This window comes from Narcine bancroftii, chromosome 7 (genome assembly GCF_036971445.1).
Source record: "Narcine bancroftii isolate sNarBan1 chromosome 7, sNarBan1.hap1, whole genome shotgun sequence".
In the NCBI taxonomy this organism is placed as follows: domain Eukaryota; kingdom Metazoa; phylum Chordata; class Chondrichthyes; order Torpediniformes; family Narcinidae; genus Narcine; species Narcine bancroftii.
In genome coordinates, this window is record NC_091475.1 from 39491760 (window position 1) to 39517371 (window position 25612).

Here is a 25612-nt window from a genome sequence, read left to right on the forward strand (position 1 = left end):
GTTTGGGTCAGACATTTTACTGACATGGCAAATTGGTCCAAAGGGCCTGTTTCCATTCTGAATGACTATAAAGATGCTCTTTTAGCTCTGAGATCGAGGAGCAATTGCTTCTACAGTGTTTAAGGTGGCTGTTGGTCTACATGGAAACTGCAGATTCTTCAACAATTGGGCAAGGAGGAGTTGACTGACATAGAGATGGTTGGTGAGATGGTGATTTTCTTCCACTTCTTACTCAGGGCTTCCAATCATATCCTCAAAATTGTCAATACAAATCCTCATGCTTTTTCTCTACTTTAAATGGTCTTGGGGCAGTAGTTCCCAAGGGTCAGTTGAAATGTTGCATTCGTTCAAGGAATCTTTAATGCATGCTTAGATTTTTTTTTTGCTTTGTGTCCATATACACCATACTACCATTCTTGTTTTGTCACCTCCTCAAAAACCTCAATTAGGCTCGAGAGGTATGACCTTCTCCTCACAAAGCCACACTATCCCTAATAAGATTATGCTTCTCCAAATGCTAGTAAGAATCCTCTCCAACAGTTTTCCCATCCCTGATGTGAGTCGCTGGTTTGATTCTAAGAATTATCCTTATTTTCTTGAACAAAGGAACTTTTGCTACCCTCCAATTCTCCGCTACCACTTTTGGGAGAATTATAAGTGCCCCAACAAACTTCCCTTGCTTCCCATAGTAACCTGGCATATATCCTGTTCAGCCTCGGGCTTATTGATCCCAATGTTTTCCAGTAGTTCAATTGATTGTAGTTTCCATTTTTTAAGTTCCACTCCTCAGATGAGAAAGCAATCTGCATCCATAAAGTAAATAACTTGGATTTGTTTTTCAACACCAGTGCTGGTGACAACTAGCTTGTTGATGCTGATGTAGATTGAAAAGGGAATGACAATAGTTATACAGTATAACCAAAGAGAAGACAAACCAGAATATTTAAAAAACCTGCTCAAAAGACTCTGGGGAAGGGAGAAGAAATATTTATTTTTACAAAATGACACTCAACTTGCATTCATCCAATTCTCAGGTCACAATTGTAATTATTTATTCACAAAACAAGCAATATAAATTTGAAGTCATGGTTTGACAATATATCTTAAGCAGCTATTTTAACAATGTACATTTTTCTAAATTGAACATAGAATTATTCTCTTAATGTTAAACATTCTGTCTCTTTGGCACAAATTGTTCTTGCCACTATCAAACAAAAATATACACATACAGTTGCTGCTTTACCCTTCCTTTATTCTCCTTGATTTTAATAAAAGGTAAATTTACCACAAGGCAGGAGAAAAAAGACAAATTCAGCCAGCCACAATAACACACAGCTGTATTGCAGCAAGTTGTGAGGAGGCAGGCTAAGTGAATGAATGGGGATAGAATAAATGAACTATGTGGAAAGAATTGTCATTCTTTTTAATAGTAAGAATAGAAATGCTTTTTTTTTAAACAATGGAACACTAAATGGTGTTGGTTTTCAGAGGAGCCTAGATGTCCTTGTTCACAAATTAAAATTATGATTTAGCAAGCAAACAGTGTGATGGTCATTATTGCAAAAGATTTTGAGAACATAAGTAGGGAGGTCTGTCTTCAATTATACAAGACTCTGAGGCTGCTTTTATAATTACTGTACATAGGTCTGGTTTCACTATTTAAAGGCATACACTTATGTGAGAGTATCAGACTGATCTCTTGCATGGCAGTTGTGTTTTTAAGGAAGAGAATAAGCAGACTGGGTCTATATTCTCACATTTATACGAATCAGATGTGATCTCATTCTTATAAGACTTGAGAGGGTAAATGCAGGAATAATGCTTTTTCCAGTGGGGCATTTAAAACCAAGAATGACAGAATCAGAATAAGGTGTTGGCTGTAAAGGACTGAAATGAGAAGAAATTACTTCACTCAAAGAACAGCAAATCTTTGGAATTCTCTATCAGCTTTAAAAGCTGAATGACAATATATTCAGGAAAGAGATTAATGGAATTTTAAATATTTTGGGGGAAAAGGTTAATTCAGGTGTATAGTACTGACGTTAAAGATCAGCCATGATCTTACTGAATAGTGGTACAGGCTAGAGCAGCCTCTAATAACTTGTTTCTATTCCTAATATATTCTTAAGATAGATGTTTCTAGTGTTTGAAAAGGTAAAAATTAATGTACTTTTAGAGTACGTACTGATCCTGGTAACTTTATTTCCAAATGATTTATATCAGTGGTTCTCAACCTTTTTCTTTCCACTCACAGACCACTTTAAGAATCCCTATGCCATCGGTGCTCTGTGATTAGTAAGGGATTGCTTAAGGTGGTCTGTGAGTGGGAAGGTGAATCTGAGAATCACTGCTCTAGACCCAATTATTACTGAACTATTTTCCTTTGGAGTTATGAATCTGCACATAACAAGTCAATTAGGTACAATTAAAACTCTAGTCAACTATTTTGCCATTTGTCCTAATTATTTCCACCTTTAGCCTGGCATCAATTTATGTCGATTCATCTCTGGGATATTATTAATCATTTTTGTCCAATTTAGATGGAGAGGAAATCAGGTCAGCAGTGTACATATTGAATAGCAGCAGTCTTAAATCCATCTGTGAAGCTTGATAATGGAATTTAAAAAGTGAACAACAGGTCCAAAATCAAGCATTTGTTCCGGAGACTAGAGAATGCAGTTGCAGAAGTTCACCTGGAGTGCTATGAAGAAAACTGATGATGATGTAAAAGGTATGTTGAAGAATTGAAAAGAATAAATCAAATAATTCTGTGTATAGAAGTTAAGAAAGGATTGTGTTCAATGTATGTCAGTTCAAAAGGATATGGGAAATTGATAGCATCTTGAGATGAGGCAAGATAATTAGTTATAATAATGAGAAAAATACATTTTGGGCAAATCACAGATAGAATGAAGACTTTAGGAGTGAGTGAGTATGAATATTTGTAGCTATATCTTAGATCTCTACCCATGATATACATGGCATTTTAGTTTTTCTTTAAATACACATTAGAACCATAAGAGTCCTGACGTTAGATTATCTTTGTCCAGATCCATTACCATTTTAAGGGGTATTAAAATAACATTGAAACATCCAGAATTTTAATTACACAGGCAAACAGAAACATTATGATCCACCTTCACAATATCATATTACGAAACATAATTCAAATACAAAAAATATGTCAATTAACAACAGTATTTAAAATGTTGCATTTATTCCATCAGAACAAAATTATTCAGTTTGACTGAACAAGAGGCACAATAGTTGACTTTGGGATTATTGTTTAATCAATAAATGTTACTGCCCTCTATACACTATCTAACCAAGGAGTTGATTGTGGACTTCAGGAGGGGAAAACCAGAGGCGTATCCATTGATCATTGGGGGATCAGATGTGGAGAGGGTGAGCAAATTTAAATTCCTGGGAGTCACTATTTCAGAGGAACTTTCCTGGACCCAACACACGAATGTCATGAAGAAAACATGTCAGCGCCTCTTTCTCAAGAGTTTGCCAAGGTTTGGCATGGCATTGAAAGTCTTGGCAAACAGCTTCAGATGTGTAGTGGAAATTGTGCTGACTGGCTGCATCACAACATGGTGTGGGGGTACCAATTCCTCTGAGCAGAAAGCTCTGCAAAATATAATGGACACAGTCGAGTACATCAGAGGCAAAACTTTCCACCATCAAGAAAATCTATACAGAACAATGCTGTCAGAGAGCAGCAGCAATCATTGAGGATGCAGGACACACTCTGTTTTCGCTGCTGCTATCAGGAAAGAGGTATAGGTGCCACAAGACTCATACCACCAGATTCAGGAACTTGTCCCGAACCACCTCACCAGTGATCGGGGTGCCACGTTCACCTCTGCACTCTGGGCACAGCTCACCAACAGGCTGGGGATCGAGCTACATCACACCACGGCCTATCACCTACAGGCTGATTCGAGCGATTGCACCGCCACCTTAAGTCAGCAGATAGCCCACCTCACCAGCCCCGACTGGATAGACGAGCTGCCTTGGGTGCTCCTGGGCATCCGCTCGACACCCAAAGAAGACCTACAGGAGTCTTCAGCCGAGCTGGTCTATGGTGCACCGCTAGCCCTACCCAGTGAGTTTGTCAATGCACCTCACAACCCCCAGCAGTCACCACACGGTCTACTTCCCCACCTCCGGGCCCAGTTGGACTCCTTCACACCCCCACCGCCGCCCAGACACGGCACACAGGCCTCTTACGTCCCCAGCGAGGTTGGAGGCCCTTCATCATAACAAATATTTTGTTCTGTGTCAAGAGAAATGATCCAATGAATTAAATAAATTAAACACACACATCTTACTCCTCAATTCAATCATTTGTTTACTTTTCCAAACACTTCCACAGCTATGACCTTTCTTAAACACAGTCAAATCTATCACCGTTCCAGGTCTTGTGGTCATCGACCTGAAATGTCAACCCTCTTTCTCTTCCAACAGATCTGACCTGCTGTTTCCAGAGTTCTGTTTTAATTTCATATTGATGGCATTTTGCTTCAGGAGAAAACAAAAAAAATTAAATTCCAAGGAAGAAACAGCTAGATGCTTTTTTGAGTTGGGGCATTGTAGACTACAGTTCTGAATGACAGATTGTTCAGAATTATTGATGTTTTATATCCAATACATTGGATTCATCTCAGCCCTAACAAACAATAGGAAGGAAAAAAGAATTGCTGGAACAGTACAGAGAGAAAGGGCAAAGACAAATAAGTCAATAAGCATAGTGGCAAAATTTACAAATTGTTGTGAGGAATCAGGCATCCCTTGAAGAGTAAATGAATGGAGTGAAACAGGGAAGTCTGCAGATGCTGTGATTGGAGTAAAAATATCAAAATGCTGGAGCAAGTCAGCATCATCAGAAGGTAGAGAATCATTGTGAGTTGAGTTAAGAAAATGACAAGGGTAAAAAGATATCGTTGGCAGATCTCCAAATAGTATCTGTGATGTGGAGAACAAACTATCACAGCAAATAGCAAAGGCGTATCAGAAGGGGAATGTGATGGTAATCATGGGATATTTTAATATGCAAGTAGACGGGGAAAACCAGTTTAGGACTGGATCTCAAGAGAACATTTATAGAGTGCCTATGAGGTGTGTTTGTGGCTGAGTTGACCAGGGAAATGGCAATTCTGGATTAGGTATTGCATAATGAACCAGAGTTGATAAGGGTTCCCTTATCTGCAGCTTGAGAGGGAGGTGTCAGTATACCATGGAATAAAGTGAAGTACAGAGGGATAAGAGAAACTGGCCAAAGTTAATTGGAAAGGCACTCTAGCAGGGAGGATGGCTGAGCAGCAATTGCAGGAGTTTCTGGAAGAAATGAGGAACATGCAGAAAGGTATATTCCAAAATAAAATACTTGATTGGAAAAATAACACAATTGTTGATGACGAGAAGTAAAAGAAAGGGCATACAAGGACAAAACTTAGTGGGAAGATAGAGGACTGGGAAGGTTTTTAAAAGCATACAGAAGACAACTAAGAAGGTAATTAATAAGGAAAATATGAACTTGTGAAAGGAGGCTAGCAAACAACAACAAAAATATACTAAAAGCTTTTTAAGAGTTAAAAAGTGCCAAGAGTATATATAGATCTGATAGAAAATGACACTGGAGAAATTATAATGGGAGACAAAGAGATGGCAGAGGAATTGAGACGTTAGCAGTCTAACTGACTTTCAAGGGTGTTGGAAGAGTAGTGAGTGCAGTCACGATCACCAGAGAGAAGGTGCTTGCAAAGCTGAATGGTCTAAGGGTAGATAATTCTACCAAATCAGATGGAATGCACCCTCAGGTTCTGAAAGTAGTTATAGAGACTATGGAGGCATTAGTAATAATCTTCCAAGAATCAATAGATTCTGGCATGCAAAGGTCACCCTGCTATTTAAAAAGGGAGGAGGCCACAGAAAGGAAGTTATAGACCTGTTATCCTAACATTAATGGTTGGGAAGTTGTTGGAGTTAATGTCAGGATGAGGTTATGGAGTACCTCGAGATGCATGACAAAATAGGCCAAAGTCAGCAGAGGGAGAATCTTGGCTGACAAACCTACTGCAATTTTTGTGAGGAAACCACAAGCAGGCGAGACAAAGGAGATGCAGTGGATGTTGTATATTTAGACCTTCAAAAGGCCTCTGACAAGGTGCTGCACATGAGGCTGCACCACAAAACGAGAGCCCATGGAATTACAGGAAATATACTAGCATAGGTAGAGCATTTTCTGATTGGCAGGATACAGAGTTTTAATTCTGATTGTCTACCAGTTACCAGTGGTGTCCCACCAGGGTTGATGTTGGGGGTTTCTTTTTACATTGTATGTTAATGATTTGGATTGCAGAAAAAATGGTTTTGTGGCCACGTTTACAAATGTAACATACAGATGTTACAAAAATAGGTGGACGGCCAGGTAGTGAGGAGGAAACTGAAAGGCTGCAGAGAAACTTGGATTAGGAGAATGGGCAAAGAATTGAAAAACGAAATACAGTGTTGAAAAGTGATTGGTCATGTGCTTTGGTAGAAGGAATAAAATGGTAGGCTATTATTTGGATGGGGAGAAAATTCAAAATTCAGAGGTGCAGAGGGGCTTGGAAGTCTTCGTGCAAGATACCCTACAGGTTAACAAACCTCCAGGTTGAGTCAGTGGTGAAGCTGGCAAATGCAATGTTGGCATTCATATCAAGAGGAATAGGATATGAAGAGATATGTGATGTTGAGGCTTAAAAGGCATGGAGTACTGGATACAGTTTTAGGCTGCTTATTTAAGAAAGGATGTGTTGGCTTTGGAGAAGGTTCAGAGAAGATTTACAAGAGTGATTCCTGGATCCATTTTGATGGCTCTTGGAGTTCAGAAGAAAGGGGGGATTCTCAGGAGCATTGCAAATGTTGAAACATCTGGAAAGAGTAGATTTGGCAAAATTGTTTCCCATGGTGGGGGAAATTAAGGAGAAAGGGCACAACTATAGGACTGAAGGGCACCCACTTAAAACAGAGATGTAGAGGAATTTCTTTAGTCAAAGAGTGATGAACCTCTGGAATTTGCTGCCGTGGACAGCTGTGGAGGCCAGGTCGTTGGATGTATTTAAGTCAGAAATTGCTAAGTATCTGAATAGAGTCAAAGTGTCAAAGATTATGGGGAGGGTGGGGGCGTGGGAGAATGGATCAGCTCTTGATGGAACAATGGAGTGGACTCAATGGTCCGAACTGCCTACATCTGCTCCTAATTCTTGAGGTCTCATAGAAAGAAAATAACCTGAAATATTACACAGCAATAAGTTACACAAATAAATGCTGGATGGGGTCAAGTGATTTATATTAAAAAAAATATGAATGTTTCCTTAATTAAAGTATTTTGAACCATTTTGCTGTGATTTCATATCTAGTATTTGTATTTAATTCAGAAAATACAATATTCTTGATGTATGTTTCCTAGACAAACAGTTGGAGTTAGTTTTGTCTTACTCATAAGATTCCTATGGTCTTATTTATTACACCTCACATTTATACACTATAGGTACTTTAAAACACTTTTTCCCCATTATTACACAGATGAAAGCATGATGAACTTTGTCAACCAAGTTACTGACACTTCAAGCAAACTGCGCAGAAGTCATTTCCAACCAAAAGAAACAAGTATCTAAGTAGGAACAGGCGTGTGTGGATTTACATAAGCCGTATCAGAAGATCTGCTGTTCAAACAAAATCTTTTCAAATCCTGGCGGTGGAGGACTGTAAAATTCATTGAACTGGCAATCCAAAATTGCACTGTCGTCAACTGGAAAGTAAAAAGAAAAAAAAATCAGGTAATTCTGTAAATATTTAGCAGTGTTAACTAGAATTTAAGACCATGTTTAAATGTAAATAAGTTTGATTAGACTTTTGCCACTCAACTCAAGTTGTCTAGATGAAGCAGAACACATCAATACTAGTAGTTCATTGCAGTTTGCCATAATACAAAGGAACTTTACACCAAATGCATCTTGTACATTGGGAGGTCAATAGAGGGTAACATGTAGACAGTATATTTGGAAAGAATTCACAATCTTCTACAAGAAAGGCTGGTGTACAAAATAAGAAGTCAAAGTATTTGAGAAAGTTTGTTAGCATGGATTGAGGATTGGTTATTGCAATAATGATGGAGAATAAATGGATGGATGAATGTAACTAGTGGAGAGCCCCAGGGACTTTTTTTGCCTTCAATTATTTACAATTGATATTAAGGAAGAAGCAGAGTGTAAGCTTGGGTCCTACACATTCTAACTACAGTGCAGAGGTATGAAAGTATGGACTATTCAGATGCACCAACTATTGGTGAAAACTGGTCCATTTTTGTTGAACCACATTGATCAGCAATATTTTAAGACAGATGAGGTATCTCCAATGGATTAACAAACTGGATTGTCTAAAAGTAGAAGGAACTGGAGAAACAATGCGCAGGGTTCTGGTGTTTTAAATCTCTATGCAATCAGCAAACATGACTGCAAAAGTGGGATGTGCCAGTGGCAACCCATTCCACTTCCCATGATCCATGATCTTGTGCACTGCCAGTCTCAGAACACCTGCAAATTGAAGGAACAACACGTCATGTTTCGCCTGGCCACCCTCGAACCAGATGGGACTAACATCGACTTCTCTGGGGTTTTTTTAGCCCTCCTGATGCCTATCCTTATTTCTCTTTTCCTCTAGCTCTCTCTCTCTTTCCCTCTGCCCCCTTTCCTCCAGCTCTGCATTGACAGAGCCACCCCTTCCCCTCTCAATTCTCACCTTTCCTCATCCATGTCCAATAATCACCTTTTGTCTGTTGGCTTGTGCTCCTCCCCCAATCTTTTTATTTAGACACAAGAGGTGCTTTTTGCCCATATCTTGAAGAAGGGCTCTGACCCGAATTGTCAGTCATATATCTTTACCTCCTGTGAATGCTGAGAGATCTGCTGAATTACTCCAGTATTTTTGTATTTTTACAGTAAACTACCAATAATTTAAATTTTTTAAATTTAGACATGCAGGATAGTAACAGGCACTTTCGGCCACGAGCCTGTGCCACCCAATTACACCAACTGACCTCCACCCCCGGTACATTTTTAAATGGTGGGAGGAAACCCACGCAGACACAGTCCTTACAGACAGCACCAGATTAAATCCTGGTCACTGGTGCTGCAACATTGTTGTGCTAACCACTACCTATCAGCGCCACCCTAGGTTTAGAGCATTTATAATCCTTTTATAACATTTTTTATCAGGGAAATCCTGCAGATATGCTGAATGGAAAAAAAGTCCCAGCCTTTTGGAGATCAAAATATGAGGAATATTCTGTAAATCTCTTTTAGCTCCTGATCTAGCAATTATTACAATATGTCTGCCAGTTTTTGGTCGAAACTGACAGCTAGTTTAGAACTAGTAAAATAGATTTTTCTGCTCTGACCATTATCATAATTTATGAATACAGAGGACACAGTAGAAACTGCAAATGTCAGAATATGGAGCAAAGAGCCATCTGCTGGAGGAATGCAGCAGGCTGAGCAAAGCCATGAAAGAGAAAGAATGGTTGACATTTTGGGTGGAACCGTTAATGAAGACAGGTTACAGAGGGGAGTTAAGTCAGTATAATGACGACATGTGGGAAGGCCTGGACAAGCGCCAGATGAGGATTGGTAAACCAGAAAGGGCTGAAGGACAGCCTGGAGATGGGGAAATGGAGGTAATTGCTTGGCAGATGACAAGACAAATTGAGAGTGAGATGAGAGAAAAAATGAGGTAAGGTAAAGGAAGATGAATCAAGGTAGGCAGAGAAAAATGATGGAATCTGATGAGTAGAGAAGATAGCAATGGTCATATAATGGAAGCGAGTAGAGGAGAGTTGAAGGACCGATAGAACTAAAAGAGGGGAGGGGGAATTCTATTGGTGAAATGTGGGTAAAGTGAATAGAATCAGAGCAGGAGAGTGATGAGAATACAGGGATAAATTACATGCCTTATTTACTGAAAGGGGTAGCCATTGCTAATCCTGATTGTTGCCAAAAGCAATGCCATTGAAATAAAGTGATGCAAAACATCCTTTATGTTAGCTTGGTACCTCTAATCATTGGGTGCCAGCAGTGAAGATGAACAAAATGGGTACTGGCACAAGCAGTTAAGTCATACCTATAATTTTTGGCTTGGTCATAGATTATTATAAACTTGATTTTAGAGTAATTGTGCAAGTATGAATTTTGTAAATTCTTAGATGCTTACTGTTACCTATACAAATACGGAGATCATGTGCTGAGGGGATCCAGCAGCATTGTGTTGTGCTATCTTTTTGTCTATGTACTATATTAGATCACCTGTTCTATCATGCTCTTCCTATCCAGTTGGTACCCTAATGTAATGTTGTTACCTCCTTACAAGCTCATAACTAGCTCAACTATATTATCTTCCTCCCTACCTCCTTAATAACTCAATTCCATTCTCCTTGCTCCTGTCTTTGTCATATCTGTTCCAATTATGAGATTTTTCATATGGGTGCCTTTGAGAGTTTTCCTGAACACAGAAAGGATAGAAGTATCCTGGTCCTGCCTTTCCATTCCATCAGACTCCACATTTTCCACCCTCTTTAATGAGACTGCATCAACCGATGCATCTTTCCATCTAAAAGGAATCCCAGATATGCTTTTCCATCTCCATCAAATACTTCCATTCTCATAACACTTCCTCATCCAACCTCAAGAGATATAACACCTGGCCTTTAATTTCTCCTCTTACAAAAACCAGAAAACCCATACAATTCTTGCAAGGGAAGCAACATTTCTTCTATTTCAATGTCTCCAATGGTGGTTCTGTTCTGTGGTTGGACAGAATAATATTCAGTCATTGTGATGGATTTTCTGGCATGTATTTATTTAGGTATGTTTCTGCAAAGACATTTTGTTGTTTGACTAATCTCACTGATATCTATCCTGTTGCTCATAGTTGAAGAATTTGTAAAATTAATTGGATTGAGACAACTTTGCTGTGCCTGAATTCTGTGCCTTAAGTTTCTAGTTTTTATATTTTTTCTGCATTCAGTTATGTAACAACTGAGTGATTCCAGAAACGTTTAAGAGGGCATTGCTCTGGGTCTGGACTCACACACTGGAAACAGAAGGGCAGTTCCTGATGTAAAAAAAAAAATTTAATGAATTAAACAGACTTTCATGATTGTCAAGAATTTTTCATGCCATCATCATGTCACCCGCAAAGGCAGGTTTTGAACTTGTGCAAATTGTTAATCCAGAGATCTGGATTACTAGAAAAGTAATTTAATCACAGTATCACCACTGTCCTTTTGCATATTTTTAAAACTGGGAGGAATTATTAACAGTTTACAATTATTTCAGCAGGAGACAGAAAAGAGATATACATTCTGTGCACATTAAACAAAAAAAACCCCATCAACGCATGCTTTTTTGACTATGACCAGCCCAGGAGAGAGGCATCTGCAATACTGGATTAAATATACAAGTATTCTAGACTCAGCCCCATTTGACATACAAACCGAGGAAATACAACCTTCAAAGTTGAAACAATTCAGTAGTACATACTTGAGGATTCTCTTGTTAGATTTTGGTGAAAGGTAACTGAAAATCAATGATAACCCTGTTTCTCTCTCCAAAGATGCTGTCTGGCCATGTGAATATTTCACATTCTGTTTATCTCAGATTTATAGTATCTGGTGGTTGTATTTTTTTATTTTGCCTTTCACCCGCAGGGTTGCTTCATTGTGGGAATGCACTGGTACACCAATTCGGACATCAGAGAAACAACTTTAGCCTGGAACCTCAAAATAGCAGATATAATGTGGCCCAGGAAAGCAAAAGTAAAAAGGTTTAATGATTCCTATACAACAGCATCTAAATCTACTTACCATATACAACAGGATATACTGTGCCCCTAATTCCAGATGCTGGACAATGCATATTTTTCCCGTTCAAATATACGTTGAGTTCCACATGATCGTAGGTCAGCCCCTTTTTAAAAAAAAATTGTCAGATTATTGCTAGCAACCTGTTCTAAACACTTTTCAGATAACTGTTTGGAATTAGCAGACTAAATTGTCTTTAATTTGATAATGTACATGTGATCATTGTGCTGGTTTTGATTTATTGGAAATTGGTAACTAGGTAACCACTTAAGAATCAAAGATGTCGGCCCAGGTTCAGCCAAAGGAAAACTATACTGATACCTTCCTTTACAAGTACATATGCAGTGGAACAGTTGACAAAAAAACTTAGTCATGAAGTAGTTTTTATGGAGTGCATAATATAAAGTACGAGAAAAATAAAGGTGGGGAAGCCTCAGGAAATAATACTGAAGCTTAGTGCTAATTACAAGGAGTGCAATACAATGACAGAGGCAACAAATACTGTCTTTCCTGTATTGATATGAACATAGGTCCTTTAGCATTTATCTGGACCTTCCTTAAAGCAACAGGGCAATTACACGAAGCATTATCAAACGGGCTGAAACAGCTGGGTCTGCAGGCCATAAGAATGAAGTTCAAAACAAATATATCTTGATTAAAATGAAGACTTTTTTTCTTGGGTAGTCCCTTATCAAATCAGAGTTTATTGTCATAAACGTCACAAAATTTGTTGTTTTGCAGCAGCAAATATCACTACAAATTACATTAAAAATAAATTAGTGCAAAAGAAAGTGAGGTAGTGTCGGTGGGTTCATTGTACACTCAGAAATCTGATGGTAAAGGATAAAGAAGGTGTCTTTGTATTGTCGGATGTTCATTTTCAGGCTCTCATACTACCTTCCTGCTGAAGAGAGCATGGCTTGAGTGGTGAGGGTCCTTGAGAATAGAGGTTCTCTCTTGTAGATGTTCTCGATGGAGGGAGGAAAGACTGATGCCCATGATGGCACTGGCCAAGTTCATTACTCCCTGTAGTCTTTTTTTTGTCCTGTGTAATGGCACTTCCAGACAGTGATGCAACTAGTCAGAATGCTCTCCACAGTACACCTGCAGAAATTTGCAAGAGTCTTTGGCGATATACCAAGTCTCCTAAAACTCTTCACTAAGTATGGCCACTGGCAAGCCGCCTTTGTGATTGCATTGACATGGAGGCCCCAGGATACATCTTCAGAGATGTTGACACACAGGAATTTGAAGTTCTTAACCCTTTTCATTGCTAACTCCTCAATAAGGACTGGTTTGTGTTTTCCCTATTTCTCTCTCCTGAAGTCCACAATCAGTTCCGTGTTTTCAATAATGTTGAGTGCAAGGTTGTAGTTGTGACACCACTCAACCAGCTGATCTCTCTCACTCCTATACGCATCCTCATTGCTCTCTCTGAATTTGACCATGGTGTCATTAGCAGATTTGTAGATGGCATTTAATTGTGCCCAGCTACACAGTCATGGGTGTAGAATGAGTATAACAATGAGCTAAACACCCATCCTTGAGGTGCTCCTGTGTTGATTGTCAGTGAGGAGGAGTCTTTATTTCTGATTTGCATGACTGCGGTCTTCTGATGAAGAGGTCCAGTTACTGAGGGGGACGCAGAGGCCCTCTTGAAGCTTGTTGATTCAGTATTGAGGAAAGCTGAGCTGCAGTCAAAGAAAAGTAGTCTAATGTATGTGTTGCTGTTGTCTAGGTGATCCAGAGCTGAGTGGCTGCATCTGCTGTGGAGTGAATATAGTGGTAGGTGAATTGCATTGGCTCCAGATCTTTACTTGGGTATGAGTTGACTCTAGTCAAAACAAACCTCTTAAAGCATTTCATTACAGTAGATGTGAGTGTTACTGGGCGATAGTCATTGATTGGCCTTTCAGAGCAGGTGGGAACCTACGACTGCAGCAAAGATGTATTGAAAATATCCACGAACACTCCAGCCAGTTGGTTGGCACAGATTTTCAGTACCCTAACAGGTACGCCATCAGAGCCTGACACCTTGCAAGGGTTCACCCTCTTGAAGGATGTTCTGACTCAGAGACAGATATTACAAGGGATTCTCATTGGTACATCTGAGTTCTCCATTTCAAAGAAAGCATATAAAAGGTGTTCAGCTCATCAGCAATCACAACCATTTATGATGTTCAGTTTCTCCTTGTAGGAATCCTTTATTCCAAAGTTCACAATGAAGTTTTTCTTTGAATCAAAGCACGAGGTTTTAACCTTTACATGGCCTGCAGGCCTCACCATAGCTGGCGAGTATATAACACTGTCTCTAACTTCCCAGGGAATTGTCTCTTTGCAGCTGAGAATGCCTTCTGTAGGTCTTACCTGGACTTCCTGTCAAGATCTAGATCACTAGTTTTAAATGGCATTGACCACACCTTTAGCTGATTGCGAATCTTATGATTCATCCATGGCTTCTGGTTATGTATGTGTGGGCACACATTCATCCAAGCTGGTCTTGATGAAGTTGGTGACAGCCGTGGCATATTCATTCAAGTTTGAAGACGAGTCCTTGTATATGATCCATCCACTCGATTTATAGCAGTCCTGCAGGTGCTCCTCGACCTCCCTCAACCATACTTCCACTGAATTCACTACTGCTGCTGAAGTTCTCAGTTTCTGCTTTAACATCAGGAGTAGAAATACAGCCAGATGATCAGACTTGCCAAAGTGCAGTCGTGGGATGGCTTGGTAGGCATTCTTCATGGTGGTGTACGAGTCAGTGGTCGAGTGCGTTGGCTCCTCTGGTTTGGCAGGTAATGTGTTGGAAACTTCTTCAGGTTGGCTTGGTTGAAGTCTCCTACAATGATCGGGAAGGCATCAGAGTGTACTGTCTCATTGCTGGTGATCACCATGCTCAGCCCCTCCAGTGCTAGCGTGATGTTAACCTGGGGTGGAATGTACACTGCAACCAGGATGATGGCGGTGAACTCCCTCTGTTGGTAGAACAAACTACCTTGATCACTGGATGTTCCAAGTCAGGGGAAACAGGTCTGGGACATAACAGTCATGTCTGTACATCATGATGAATTGGCCACCTCCTTGATGCTGGTGTCTGGTCCCCAAGGTGGGGGATGAAACACTTGGGCTGTAATGCTATGTTTGGAATGCCCTCATTCAGCATGTCTCAGTGAAGCACATCACACAGCAATCCCTGATGTCCCTCTGCTGCTGTAACCTGGCTCTGAATTCATCACTTTATTTTCTAAAAATTGGCCAGGAGGATGGCAGAGAGCAGTGGCTAGAGAGCCTGATGTCTTAGTTTGACCTGTTGCCCTCCTCCTTGTCCACTTGGTCAGGTCTTCTTTAAATGTCCTGTGCGCTGGCTGTTTGAATCGCCCGTGGTTCGTTAAGAGTTTGCCGTTCCCAACAATGGTGGCTTTGGGTTGGAGTTGTAAAAGTTCTGAACGGGAATATCTGATGATTCCTGTTGGAGCTGCACACAAAAAGTCACTATTTTAAGGCACTCTCTTTTTTTTTAATGATGGAGGATGACTTGCTTTAATTTAGTTTTTGGGTCCTGAGGTAACTGATGAGGGCAATGTGGGAATTGAGGTCTCTGCAACACACAGGAGAGATGGTTGGATTGTTTGTGCGATGACACTTCTTGTGTCACGAATGCAGGGCGTCTGAACACTCCCGATACATGGTCTCAAGGTTCTCAATATTGTCGCAAATGCTCCTTTAATCTTTTCTTGTCAACCTGGAAATCTATCTCCCCGAGAGCTCACAATACTATATGTATAGAATTCTCTGCCCAAAGAAGCAGTGGAGCCTGCCTCAATTAATATATTTAAGACAAAGTTAGATAGATTTTTGCCTTGAAGAGGAATTAAGTATTATGGGGAATAGGCAGATAGGTGGAACTGAGACTACAGCCAGATTAGCCATGATTTTGTTGAATAGTGGAGCCGGCTTAGGGGAGATGGTCCACTCCTCCTAACTTTGTGTCTTTTTGGTGTTTTGGGAACTAAACAATCCACTGGATGAACTCAACAGTTCAAGCAGCCTCAGTGGGAGAAAAAGAATGGTTGACATTTCAGCCTGTAACAACAATTGTTCTATTTCTTCAACTGATGCTGCCTGACCTGCTGAGTTTCTTCAGTCATACACAAAAGTGCTGGAGAAACTCAGCAGGTCATGCTGCATCTACAGAAAATAAAAGGTAACCAACATTTCTGGTTTACCTTTTATTCCTGTAGATGCTGCCTGACCTGCTGAGTTCCTTCAGCACTTTTGTGTATTGCACAATTCCAGCATCTGCAGACTTTCTTGTTGAGTTCTTCCAACAGATTTAGCTTCACATTCCAGCATTTGCAGTTTCCTGACTATTTCATGAGTCCACTGATAGGCATAAAATGACTAGGCCTGCCTGATTGCTGCCATCTGATTGTTACTGGAGCCTCAGTTTGTTGTGCTGGTGAAGGTCATATCCTTTCAGTGAATTTGGAGAGTTTTGCTGATGGTGTTGGTGTATTCCTCCAAACCCTGTTGCAGGTAGACAAGGTCTCAGAAGCATATGGGAGGGCATGAGTAAAATAAACACCTGTGTGTAAACAGTCCTAGTATTTACAGCTCTTATTCCTTACATACCACAACATCTCCTTCTTGAGGAAGACTGTTAGCTGGTAGTCTGTTTCGCTCCTCATTATTATGATAAATAGCTCCATCATGTCTAAGGACCAAGCTCTGTGCATCCCGACCAAAAGGAATCTGGTTAAGATTGGCTTTTTGGGTTGCAACTCCAACTCCCCAAACTCCTGGAAAAAAGAATAATACATCACTTAAAATATCCACTAATTTCCTGAAATCTCAACAAGAAGCAAAAATAAAAACAGGAAATGCTGAAACACTCAGCAGTCAAACAGCATCTGTGAAAAGAGAAATAAAGCTTCAGTTCGAAACCCTTGTATGAGTGATTACGCATTGTTTTTATTTCTGATTTCCAGCAGCTGCCTTTAAAAAAAAATTAAGTTCCCTTTCACCTTACAAAAATCAGAGTGAATGGCTTAATAGAACTTTGGATAATCTAGATTTTTTTGCTTAGCATGTAGAAGGAAAACACCGTGCAATTTAATTTGTTCATCAATGACTTACTTAATTTCCAAGATGTACTTTGGGGAAAGTGAGCTCAATGGACTTATAACCTCTGTGTTTAGTGGAATGAAGGATGATCTCATTGAAACACAATATTCAGGGTGCACTTGGCAGAATAAATAGTGAGATGTTCCCCAGATAGGAATGTCTAATTTAGGAGAACTTGCACTGTAGTGAAAAAAGCTACTGGTATTTGATTTTTAAAACTGATATTTAATGAGGAATTCCTTCTCTCAGGAAGTTTTACATCTTTGGAGGCTTCTATCATAGAAAGTTATGGATATTTGGATAGTAAGATGGAGAGAGATTTAGGAATCAAGAGTCATGGGGATCAGAGATGAAGGAGGAGCCAAAACCAAGGATTTGGAATTTTTCAATAATGGAGCACCGTATATTCTCCTCTTATTCATGTTTCTATATTTCAGGAATGCTTAAACCAAAATGGGCAACAAACTACTGTGCCAATTTCTTGTCAAAGTGGGAAGGCACTCCTTGGTTCTTGGAACTTTCTGTATCACTGAATACACAGTCTTAGAATGGTACAACACTGGCCTTTCAGTCCACAAAGTTTGTGTTCAACATGATGTCCATATTAAACTAAAACTGCTACTTGCATATGATACATATCGCTCTATTCCCTGCATGGGAATAATCTCCCATTATGGCAGATTAGGGAGAAATACAAAATAAAGTCCAGGCCCTGTCAAATAAATGTACAGGTAGAACACTTCAGTACTCTTGGTGACTTATCTTGCATTATCACAAGCTCTGGCTCAGCTTTTCGATTGCTGCATATGTAGCAGAGTGAAGTTGAAGAACTGCTCATTAAGAGAAAAATATACACTTTGAAATTGAAAGGGAAAGGAATAAAAATAATACCCTAACACATAAATCACTATGCTGTTTTTACCTCAATAAGATGTGTGGACAAAGTGGAAATGTCAGCACAGCAGTGGTGAGAGTTAGTGCATTCAAGTTCTGGGGTGACCACATTTATTATCTCATGGATCGATTGTGGTAATTTTATTTAATACTATTGTCAACTGTGAAGCAGTAGAATGCCTTTTCAGGAAATCTGAGGAGATTCAGCTCATCTTTGAATACCCTAATAAACTATTCTGGGTGAACTGGAATGTTTGCTAACTTGTTGCATCACACCCGGGTTTGGAAACTCAAGTGCCCAGGAATGCAGAAAGTGCAAGTCCACAACAGACATCAATGTAAGGCGCTGCCTCAAGAAAACAGCCAACATCATAAAGGATCCCTATTGCCCCGGTCACAATTCCTTCTCGCTGTTATCTTAAGCAGAAGGTTCAGAAAAGATTATCATACTTAATTTTTAACTGATCAAATGACATCAATCTATCATTTTCATAATAATCCCCTATTTTAGAAATTCCTTTAGTGTGCCAAATATTTTAAAAAGGATTACATTTTTAAAAAATTATGAAGATAAATTGATGCCATTTTTGATTACAAAAGACTTCCATCATTTACTAACTTAACCTTATTCCAAACATTAATCAAATGTTTCAATAATGAAGCATCTCTGTGAGTAACCTTGGTCCCATTTATAAATTCCTCAATAAATTCTCCAATCTTGTTTAACTCATTTTACTCCCATGAGAGTTTAATATTTCCCAGATAAGGAAACAAGAAACCTTAATTGTGCTGCTTTATAATAATTCTTAAAATTAGAAAGTTGTAGTCCACCTAATTCATATTTCCATGTTAATTTTTCTAACAATATTCTTGCCAATTACTTTTCCAGAGAAATTTCCTAACTTGTTTATTTAAATCCTGAAAAAAATTGAGGTGCAGAGATTGGTAAAGTCTGAAACAAGTATTGAATTCTTGGGAAAATATTCATTTTAATATAATTAACCTTTCCAATTAAAATTATAGGTAAATTTATCCATTTTTTTCCCAAATTATCATCTGTACGTATTCTTAAGCATTTAATCCCATTATGTCCTTTTAAATTGAATATCTTTTTGACTTTGTGAATAATCACCCTGTACTAATTCCATTACCTCACTTTCATCCCAATTTATTTTATAACCTGAAATTCTTCCATAATCTGTCAATTGTTTTTAAAGTCTAGGTAATGATAATTGTGGTTGAGTTAAATATACCAACACATCATCTGCCAATAGATTAATCTTATGCTCGGTGTGATTTATCATAAAACCTTGCAATTGCTGATCCATACAAATAATTTGTGCAAGAAGTTCCATAGCCAAAGCAAACAAAGCTGGAGATAAAGGACATCCCTGCCTACTTGATCTAGTCAAATTAAATGATTGTGATATATCTGCCAATTGGTTATTACTTTAGGATTTTTATAAAGAACGCTAATCGAATTTACAAAACTAAGTCCAAAACCAAACTTACCTAGAATCTTAAATAAAAAGTCCCATCTAGTCTATCAAAAGCTTTTTTTCTGCATTCAATGCGACCACAACACTTTAATCCTTATTCTTTTGTGCTAAATTAATTATACTTAATAACCTTACAATATTTTCTGAAGTTTGTCTATATTTATTAATTCAGGAAGACAATCATTTATTCTATTTGCCACAATTTTATAAATCAACATTTAACAACGAAATAGGTCTATATGAAGCCGGTTTTAATGATCTCTATCTTTTTTTAAATTTTTTTTATTTTTCACACTATAAACCACATTGATCAAGATACATACATTTTTCTTTTCAAATATATAGTGTCATTTTCTCCCCCCCCTCTTCACATCCCACCCTCCCTACCTCCCCTCCCATTCATTTAAAGTTCAGAATCTAAGATACATTAAACCCGTCAAACAATGTTGTCACTCAATAAAAATAAACAAGAAATTCCACTGAGTCAATTCTTTTCATTTCCTTCTCCTTCTGTTATTTTAGGTGGCAGATGTCCCCGGTAGGTTTTCTCTATTGTGTTTCATGTATGGCTCCCATATTTGTTCAAATATTGTAATATTATTTCTTAAATTATACGTTATTTTTTCTAATGGAATACATTTATTCATTTCTATATACCATTGTTGTATTCTCAAATTATCTTCTAATTTTCAGGCTGACATAATACACTTTTTTTCTACAGCTAGGACTATCCTAACAAATCTTTTTTGTGCACCATCCAAATCAAGTCCAAATTCTTTGTTTTTTATGTTACTTAGGAGGAAGATCTCTGGGTTTTTTGGTATATTGCTTTTTGTGATTTTATTTAATATCTGGTTTAGATCTTCCCAAAATTTTTTCACTTTCTCACATGTCCAGATTGCATGAATTGTTGTTCCCATTTCCTTTTTACAGCGAAACCATCTGTCAGATACTGTTGGGTCCCATTTATTTAACTTTTGAGGTGTAATGTATAGCCTGTGTATCCAGTTATATTGTATCATACGTAACCTCGTGTTTATTGTATTTCTCATAGTTCCAGAGCATAACTTCTCCCATGTTTCCTTCTTTATCTTCATGTTTAAATCTTGTTCCCATTTTTGTTTAGTTTTACCATTTGTTTCCTCATTCTCCTTTTCTTGCAGTTTAATATACATATTTGTTATACATTTTTTGCTTATCATTGTGTCTGTAATCACATATTCAAAATTACTTCCCTCTGGTAACCTCAGACTGCTTCCCAATTTGTCCTTCAAGTAGGATTTCAGTTGGTAGTATGCCAACACTGTATCGTGAGTTATATTATATTTATCCTTCATTTGTTCAAAGGATAATAATTTATTTCCTGAAAAGCAATTTTCTATTCTTTTGATCCCTTTTTTCTCCCATTCTCTAAAGGAAAGGTTATCTATTGTAAAAGGGATTAGCTGATTTTGCATCAGTATTAGTTTTGGTAATTGGTAATTTGTTTTATTCCTTTCTACATGAATCTTCTTCCAAATATTGAGCAGATGATGTAATACTGGAGAATTCCTACGTTGCACCAATTTTTCATCCCATTTATATATGTTCAGGTATCTTCTCCCCTATTTTATCTAGTTCTAATCTAGTCCAATCTGGCTTTTCCCTTGTTTGATAAAAATCTGATAGGTATCTTAATTGTGCGGCTCTAATAATTTTTAAAGTTTGGCAGTTGTAAGCCTCCTTGTTTATACCATTCTGTTAATTTATCTAGTGCTATCCTCGGTTTCCCCCCTTTCCTTAAAAATGTCCTTATTATTTTCTTTAACTCTTTGAAGAATTTCTCCGTCAAGTGTATTGGCAATGCCTGAAATAGGTATTGTATCCTTGGGAAAATGTTCATTTTAATACAGCTTATCCTTCCTATTAGTGTTAGTGGTAAGTCTTTCCAATGCTCTAAGTCGTCCTGTAATTTTTTCATTAGTGGATAATAATTGAGTTTATATAGATGGCCGAGGTTTTTATTTATTTGTATACCTAGGTATCGTATTGCTTGCATTTGCCATCTGAATGGTGATTCTTTCTTAAATTTTGAGAAATCCGCATTATTCATTGGCATTGCTTCACTTTTATTTGCGTTAATCTTGTATCCCGACACTTCTCCATATTCCTTCAATTTCTTATGTAATTCTTTTATTGATATTTCTAGTTCTGTTAAGTATACTATAACGTCATCTGCAAATAAACTGATTTTATATTCCTTGTCTTTTATTTTTATCCCTTTTATTTTATTTTCTGTTCTTATCAATTCTGCTGGTGGTTCTATAGCTAACGCGAACAATAAGGGCGATAGTGGGCATCCCTGCCTTGTTGATCTGTTTAAGTTAAATTGCTTTGATATATATCCATTTACTGTCACTTTCGCCAATGGCCCCTTATATAATGCTTTAATCCAATTAATATATTTCTCTGGTAAACTGAATTTTTTTAGTACTTTGAATAAATAATTCCATTCTACTCTGTCAAAGGCCTTCTCTGCGTCTAAAGCAACTGCTACTATTGGAGCTTTATTTCCTTCTACTGCATGAATTAAGTTAATAAATTTACAAATATTGTCTGTTGTTCGTCTTTTTTTAATAAATCCAGTTTGGTCTAGATTTACTATTTTTGGTACATAGTCGGCTAATCTGTTTGCTAATACTTTAGCTATTATCTTATAATCTGTGTTAAGTAAAGATATTGGTCTATATGATGCTGGTGAGAGTGGATCTTTCCCTGTCTTTGGTATTACTGTAATTATTGCTGTTTTGCATGAATCTGGTAAGCTTTGTGTTTTATCAATCTGGTTGATTACTTCCAAGAGGGGAGGAATTAATAACTCTTTAAATGTTTTATAGAATTCTATTGGGAATCCATCCTCTCCTGGTGTTTTATTATTTGGTAGTTTTTTATTATCTCTTGTATTTCTACTATTTCAAATGGTTCTGTTAATTTATTTTGTTCCTCTATCTGTAATTTTCGTAGTTCAATTTTAGTTAAAAATTCATCTATTTTGTCTTCTTTCCCTTCGTTTTCAGTTTGGTATAATTGTTCATAGAATTCTCTGAAGTTTTCATTAATCTCTGTTGGATTATGTGTGATTTGTTTGTCTTTTTTCCTTGATGCCAATACCATTCTCTTAGTTTGTTCTGTCTTAAGCTGCCATGCTAGAATTTTGTGCGTTTTTTCTCCTAGTTCATAATATTTGTTTTGTCTTCATTATGTTCTTCTCCAACTTATATGTTTGTAGTGTTTCATATTTTATTTTTTTATCTGCCAATTCTCTTCTTTTAGTTGTGTCTTCCTTCATTGCTAATTCTTTTTCTATATTTGCTATTTCCCTTTCCAACTGCTCTGTTTCCTGATTGTAATCCTTCTTCATCTTGGTTACATAACTTATTATTTGCTCTCTGATGAACACTTTCATTGCGTCCCATAGTATAAACTTATCTTTCACTGATTCCGCATTTATTTCAAAGTACATTTTAATTTGTCTTTCAATGAATTCTCTAAAATCCTGCATGGAGTTTAATCTCCATCTATGCATTCTTGGAGGGATGTCCTCTAACTCTATTATCAATATCAGGGGTGAGTGGTCCGATAATATTCTAGCTTTATATTCTGTTTTTCTTACTCTGTCTTGCATACGAGCTGATAACAGGAATAGGTCTATTCTTGAGTATGTTTTATGTCTACCCGAATAATATGAATATTCCTTTTCATTTGGGTGTTGTTTCCTCCATATATCCAAAAGTTCCATTTCTTGCATCGATTTAATTATAAATTTGGTTACTTTGTTCTTTCTGTTAATTTTTTTCCCAGTTTTATCCATGTTTGAATCCAAATTAAGGTTGAAATCCCCTTCTATTAGTATGTTCCCTTGCATGTCTGCTATCTTCAAAAAAATATCTTGCATAAATTTTTGATCTTCTTCGTTAGGTGAATATACATTGAGTAAATTCCAAAACTCCGAATATATCTGACATTTTATCTTTACATATCTCCCTGCTGGATCTATTATTTCCTCTTCTATTTTAATTGGTACATTTTTACTGATTAATATAGCTACTCCTCTTGCTTTTGAATTATATGACGCTGCTGTTACATGTCCTACCCAATCTCTCTTTAATTTCTTATGCTCCATTTCAGTTAAATGTGTTTCTTGCACGAATGCTATATCAATTTTTTCTTTTTTCAGTAAATTTAGCAGTTTCTTCCTTTTGATTTGGTTATGTATTCCGTTAATATTTAAAGTCATATAGTTCAACGTAGCCATTTCATATTTTGTGTATCTTTCCTTTCCGTTTCCTCATCATCACCTTTCCTTCTTATCCATTTCTGCTTTCTTGTTTTGAACACTTTATAAGACAACATTTCTAAAACATCAAACATTTCCCTTATTCTCCTATCTAAAATTTCTTTAACCTCACTATCCCCTCCCCTTCCTGAGTTGCCCTTTATCCCTTGTTGGGCAACCACATCTCCCCTCTCCATTTGGATTTGCGAATTCACTCGCAAGCGTCAACTGATTTCGCAGTGACCGTAACTCCTCCCCACCCAGCCCCCCCAGAAAAGATTTCAATTTTCATATATAACAAAGGTCACTCTCTTAATTCCCTCCTTACTTCCTCTCTTCCCTTTCATTCCCTTATTAATTCTTATCTATACTCTATATATTTTCCTTTAAATACGGATACACTCATGTACAAACATATATACATACACACACACACACATATATATCCCATATACACACATACATATAGTTTGTGGTCATTTTTACTCTCGTTACATGTCTTCATCTCTCTGTCTGTTTTGTAGTTGTTCTGCAAATTTTCATGCTTCCTCTGGATCCGAGAATAGTCTGTTTTGCTGCCCTGGAATAACTATTTTAAGTACCGCTGGGTATTTTAGCATAAATTTATATCCTTTTTTCCATAGGATCGCTTTTGCTGTATTAAACTCCTTTCTCTTCTTCAGGAGTTCAAAACTTATGTCTGGATAGAAAATTTTTTTTTGACCTTTGTATTCCAGTGGCTTTTTGTCTTCTCTTATTTTCTTCATTGCTTTCTCCAATATATTTTCTCTTGTTGTATATCTTAGGAATTTTACTAAAATGGATCTTGGTTTTTGTTGTGGCTGTGGTTTCGGGCCTAATGTTCTATGTGCCCTTTCTATTTCAATTTCTTCCTGTAATTCTGGTCTTCCTAGGACCCTGGGGATCCAATCTTTTATAAATTCTCTCATATTCTTGCCTTCTTCATCTTCCTTAAGGCCCACTATCTTTATATTATTTCTTCTATTATAATTTTCCATTATATCTATCTTCTGAGCTAACAGCTCTTGTGTCTCTTTAACTTTTTTATTAGATTCTTCTAATTTCTTTTTTCAGTCCTCTACTTCCATTTCTACGGCTGTTTCTCGTTCTTCCACCTTGTCCACTCTTTTTCCTATATCTGACATGACCATCTCTAATATATTCATTTTTTCTTCTGTACTTTTAATTCTTCTTTTTATTTCACTAAATTCCTGTGATTGCCATTCTTTTACTGATTCCATATATTCTTTTAAAAAAAAAATATCCATTGTCTTGCCTTTCCCTTCTTCTTCCATTTCTCTATGTTCTTCTTCTTCTTCTTCCTCTGGGTTGGTCATCTGTTGTTTCCTTGTTTTCTTTTTACTCTCCTCTTTCTTGTTCTCGTTGTTTTCTATGTTCTCTTCCTGTTGTTGTGTTGTAGCTGTCATTCTCAGCTGTGGAGATCGACTCTTCAGCTGGTCCCCCCTCCCGTCAGTGTTTTTTTTGTCATGCGCATTGCGCATGCGCGAGGAGTCGCGCATGCGCGGTTGCGCACTTTTACTTGGCTCCGCGAGCCATTTTTGTAGTCCCGAGCTCGGGACTTCATCTGACCTTAGGGAGCGGGCTTCTCTCTCCGCGGCGGGCCTCCTCGGACAGGTAAGGCCTTCACCTTCTTCTTCCGACGTCCTTTCTTCTTCTCTTCTTCCCGTTGCTTTTGACTTTTCTTTCTTCGGTGCCATTTTCTTCCCACCTTTTCTTTCACTTTATTTTAATTTTTATGTTTGTGCCTTTGTGTTTTCTGTGTTTTTTTAAAACTTTTCCGGAGAGGGCTGGAGTTCCCCTACCAGCCACTACTCCATCACGTGACTCCTC

General features: G+C 37.8%; 1 protein-coding gene and 1 long non-coding RNA gene across 5 annotated transcripts in view; one reads left to right on the forward strand and one right to left on the reverse strand.

Moving 5' to 3' along the window:
• Positions 1-971: 971 nt before the first annotated feature.
• Positions 972-25612, reverse strand: part of LOC138738791 (SPRY domain-containing protein 7) — a 43499-nt gene continuing 18858 nt past the window's right edge. For 2 of the 4 annotated variants that reach the window (XM_069889720.1, XM_069889723.1), the window contains exons 3-5: positions 16541-16707; positions 11909-12011; positions 972-7801 (exon numbers count right to left, since the gene is read on the reverse strand). In XM_069889720.1, coding sequence (XP_069745821.1) covers positions 7704-7801; positions 11909-12011; positions 16541-16707 — 368 coding nt within the window. In that variant the 3' untranslated portion in view covers positions 972-7703. The remainder of the gene's footprint in view (positions 7802-11908; positions 12012-16540; positions 16708-25612) is intronic. The other 2 variants (XM_069889721.1, XM_069889722.1) reach the window with 2 other exon arrangements.
• Positions 2349-25612, forward strand: part of LOC138738792 (uncharacterized) — a 35016-nt gene continuing 11752 nt past the window's right edge. Inside the window, exons 1-2 of the long non-coding RNA XR_011341737.1 lie at positions 2349-2731; positions 7576-7829. This is a non-coding gene — a long non-coding RNA (uncharacterized lncRNA). The remainder of the gene's footprint in view (positions 2732-7575; positions 7830-25612) is intronic.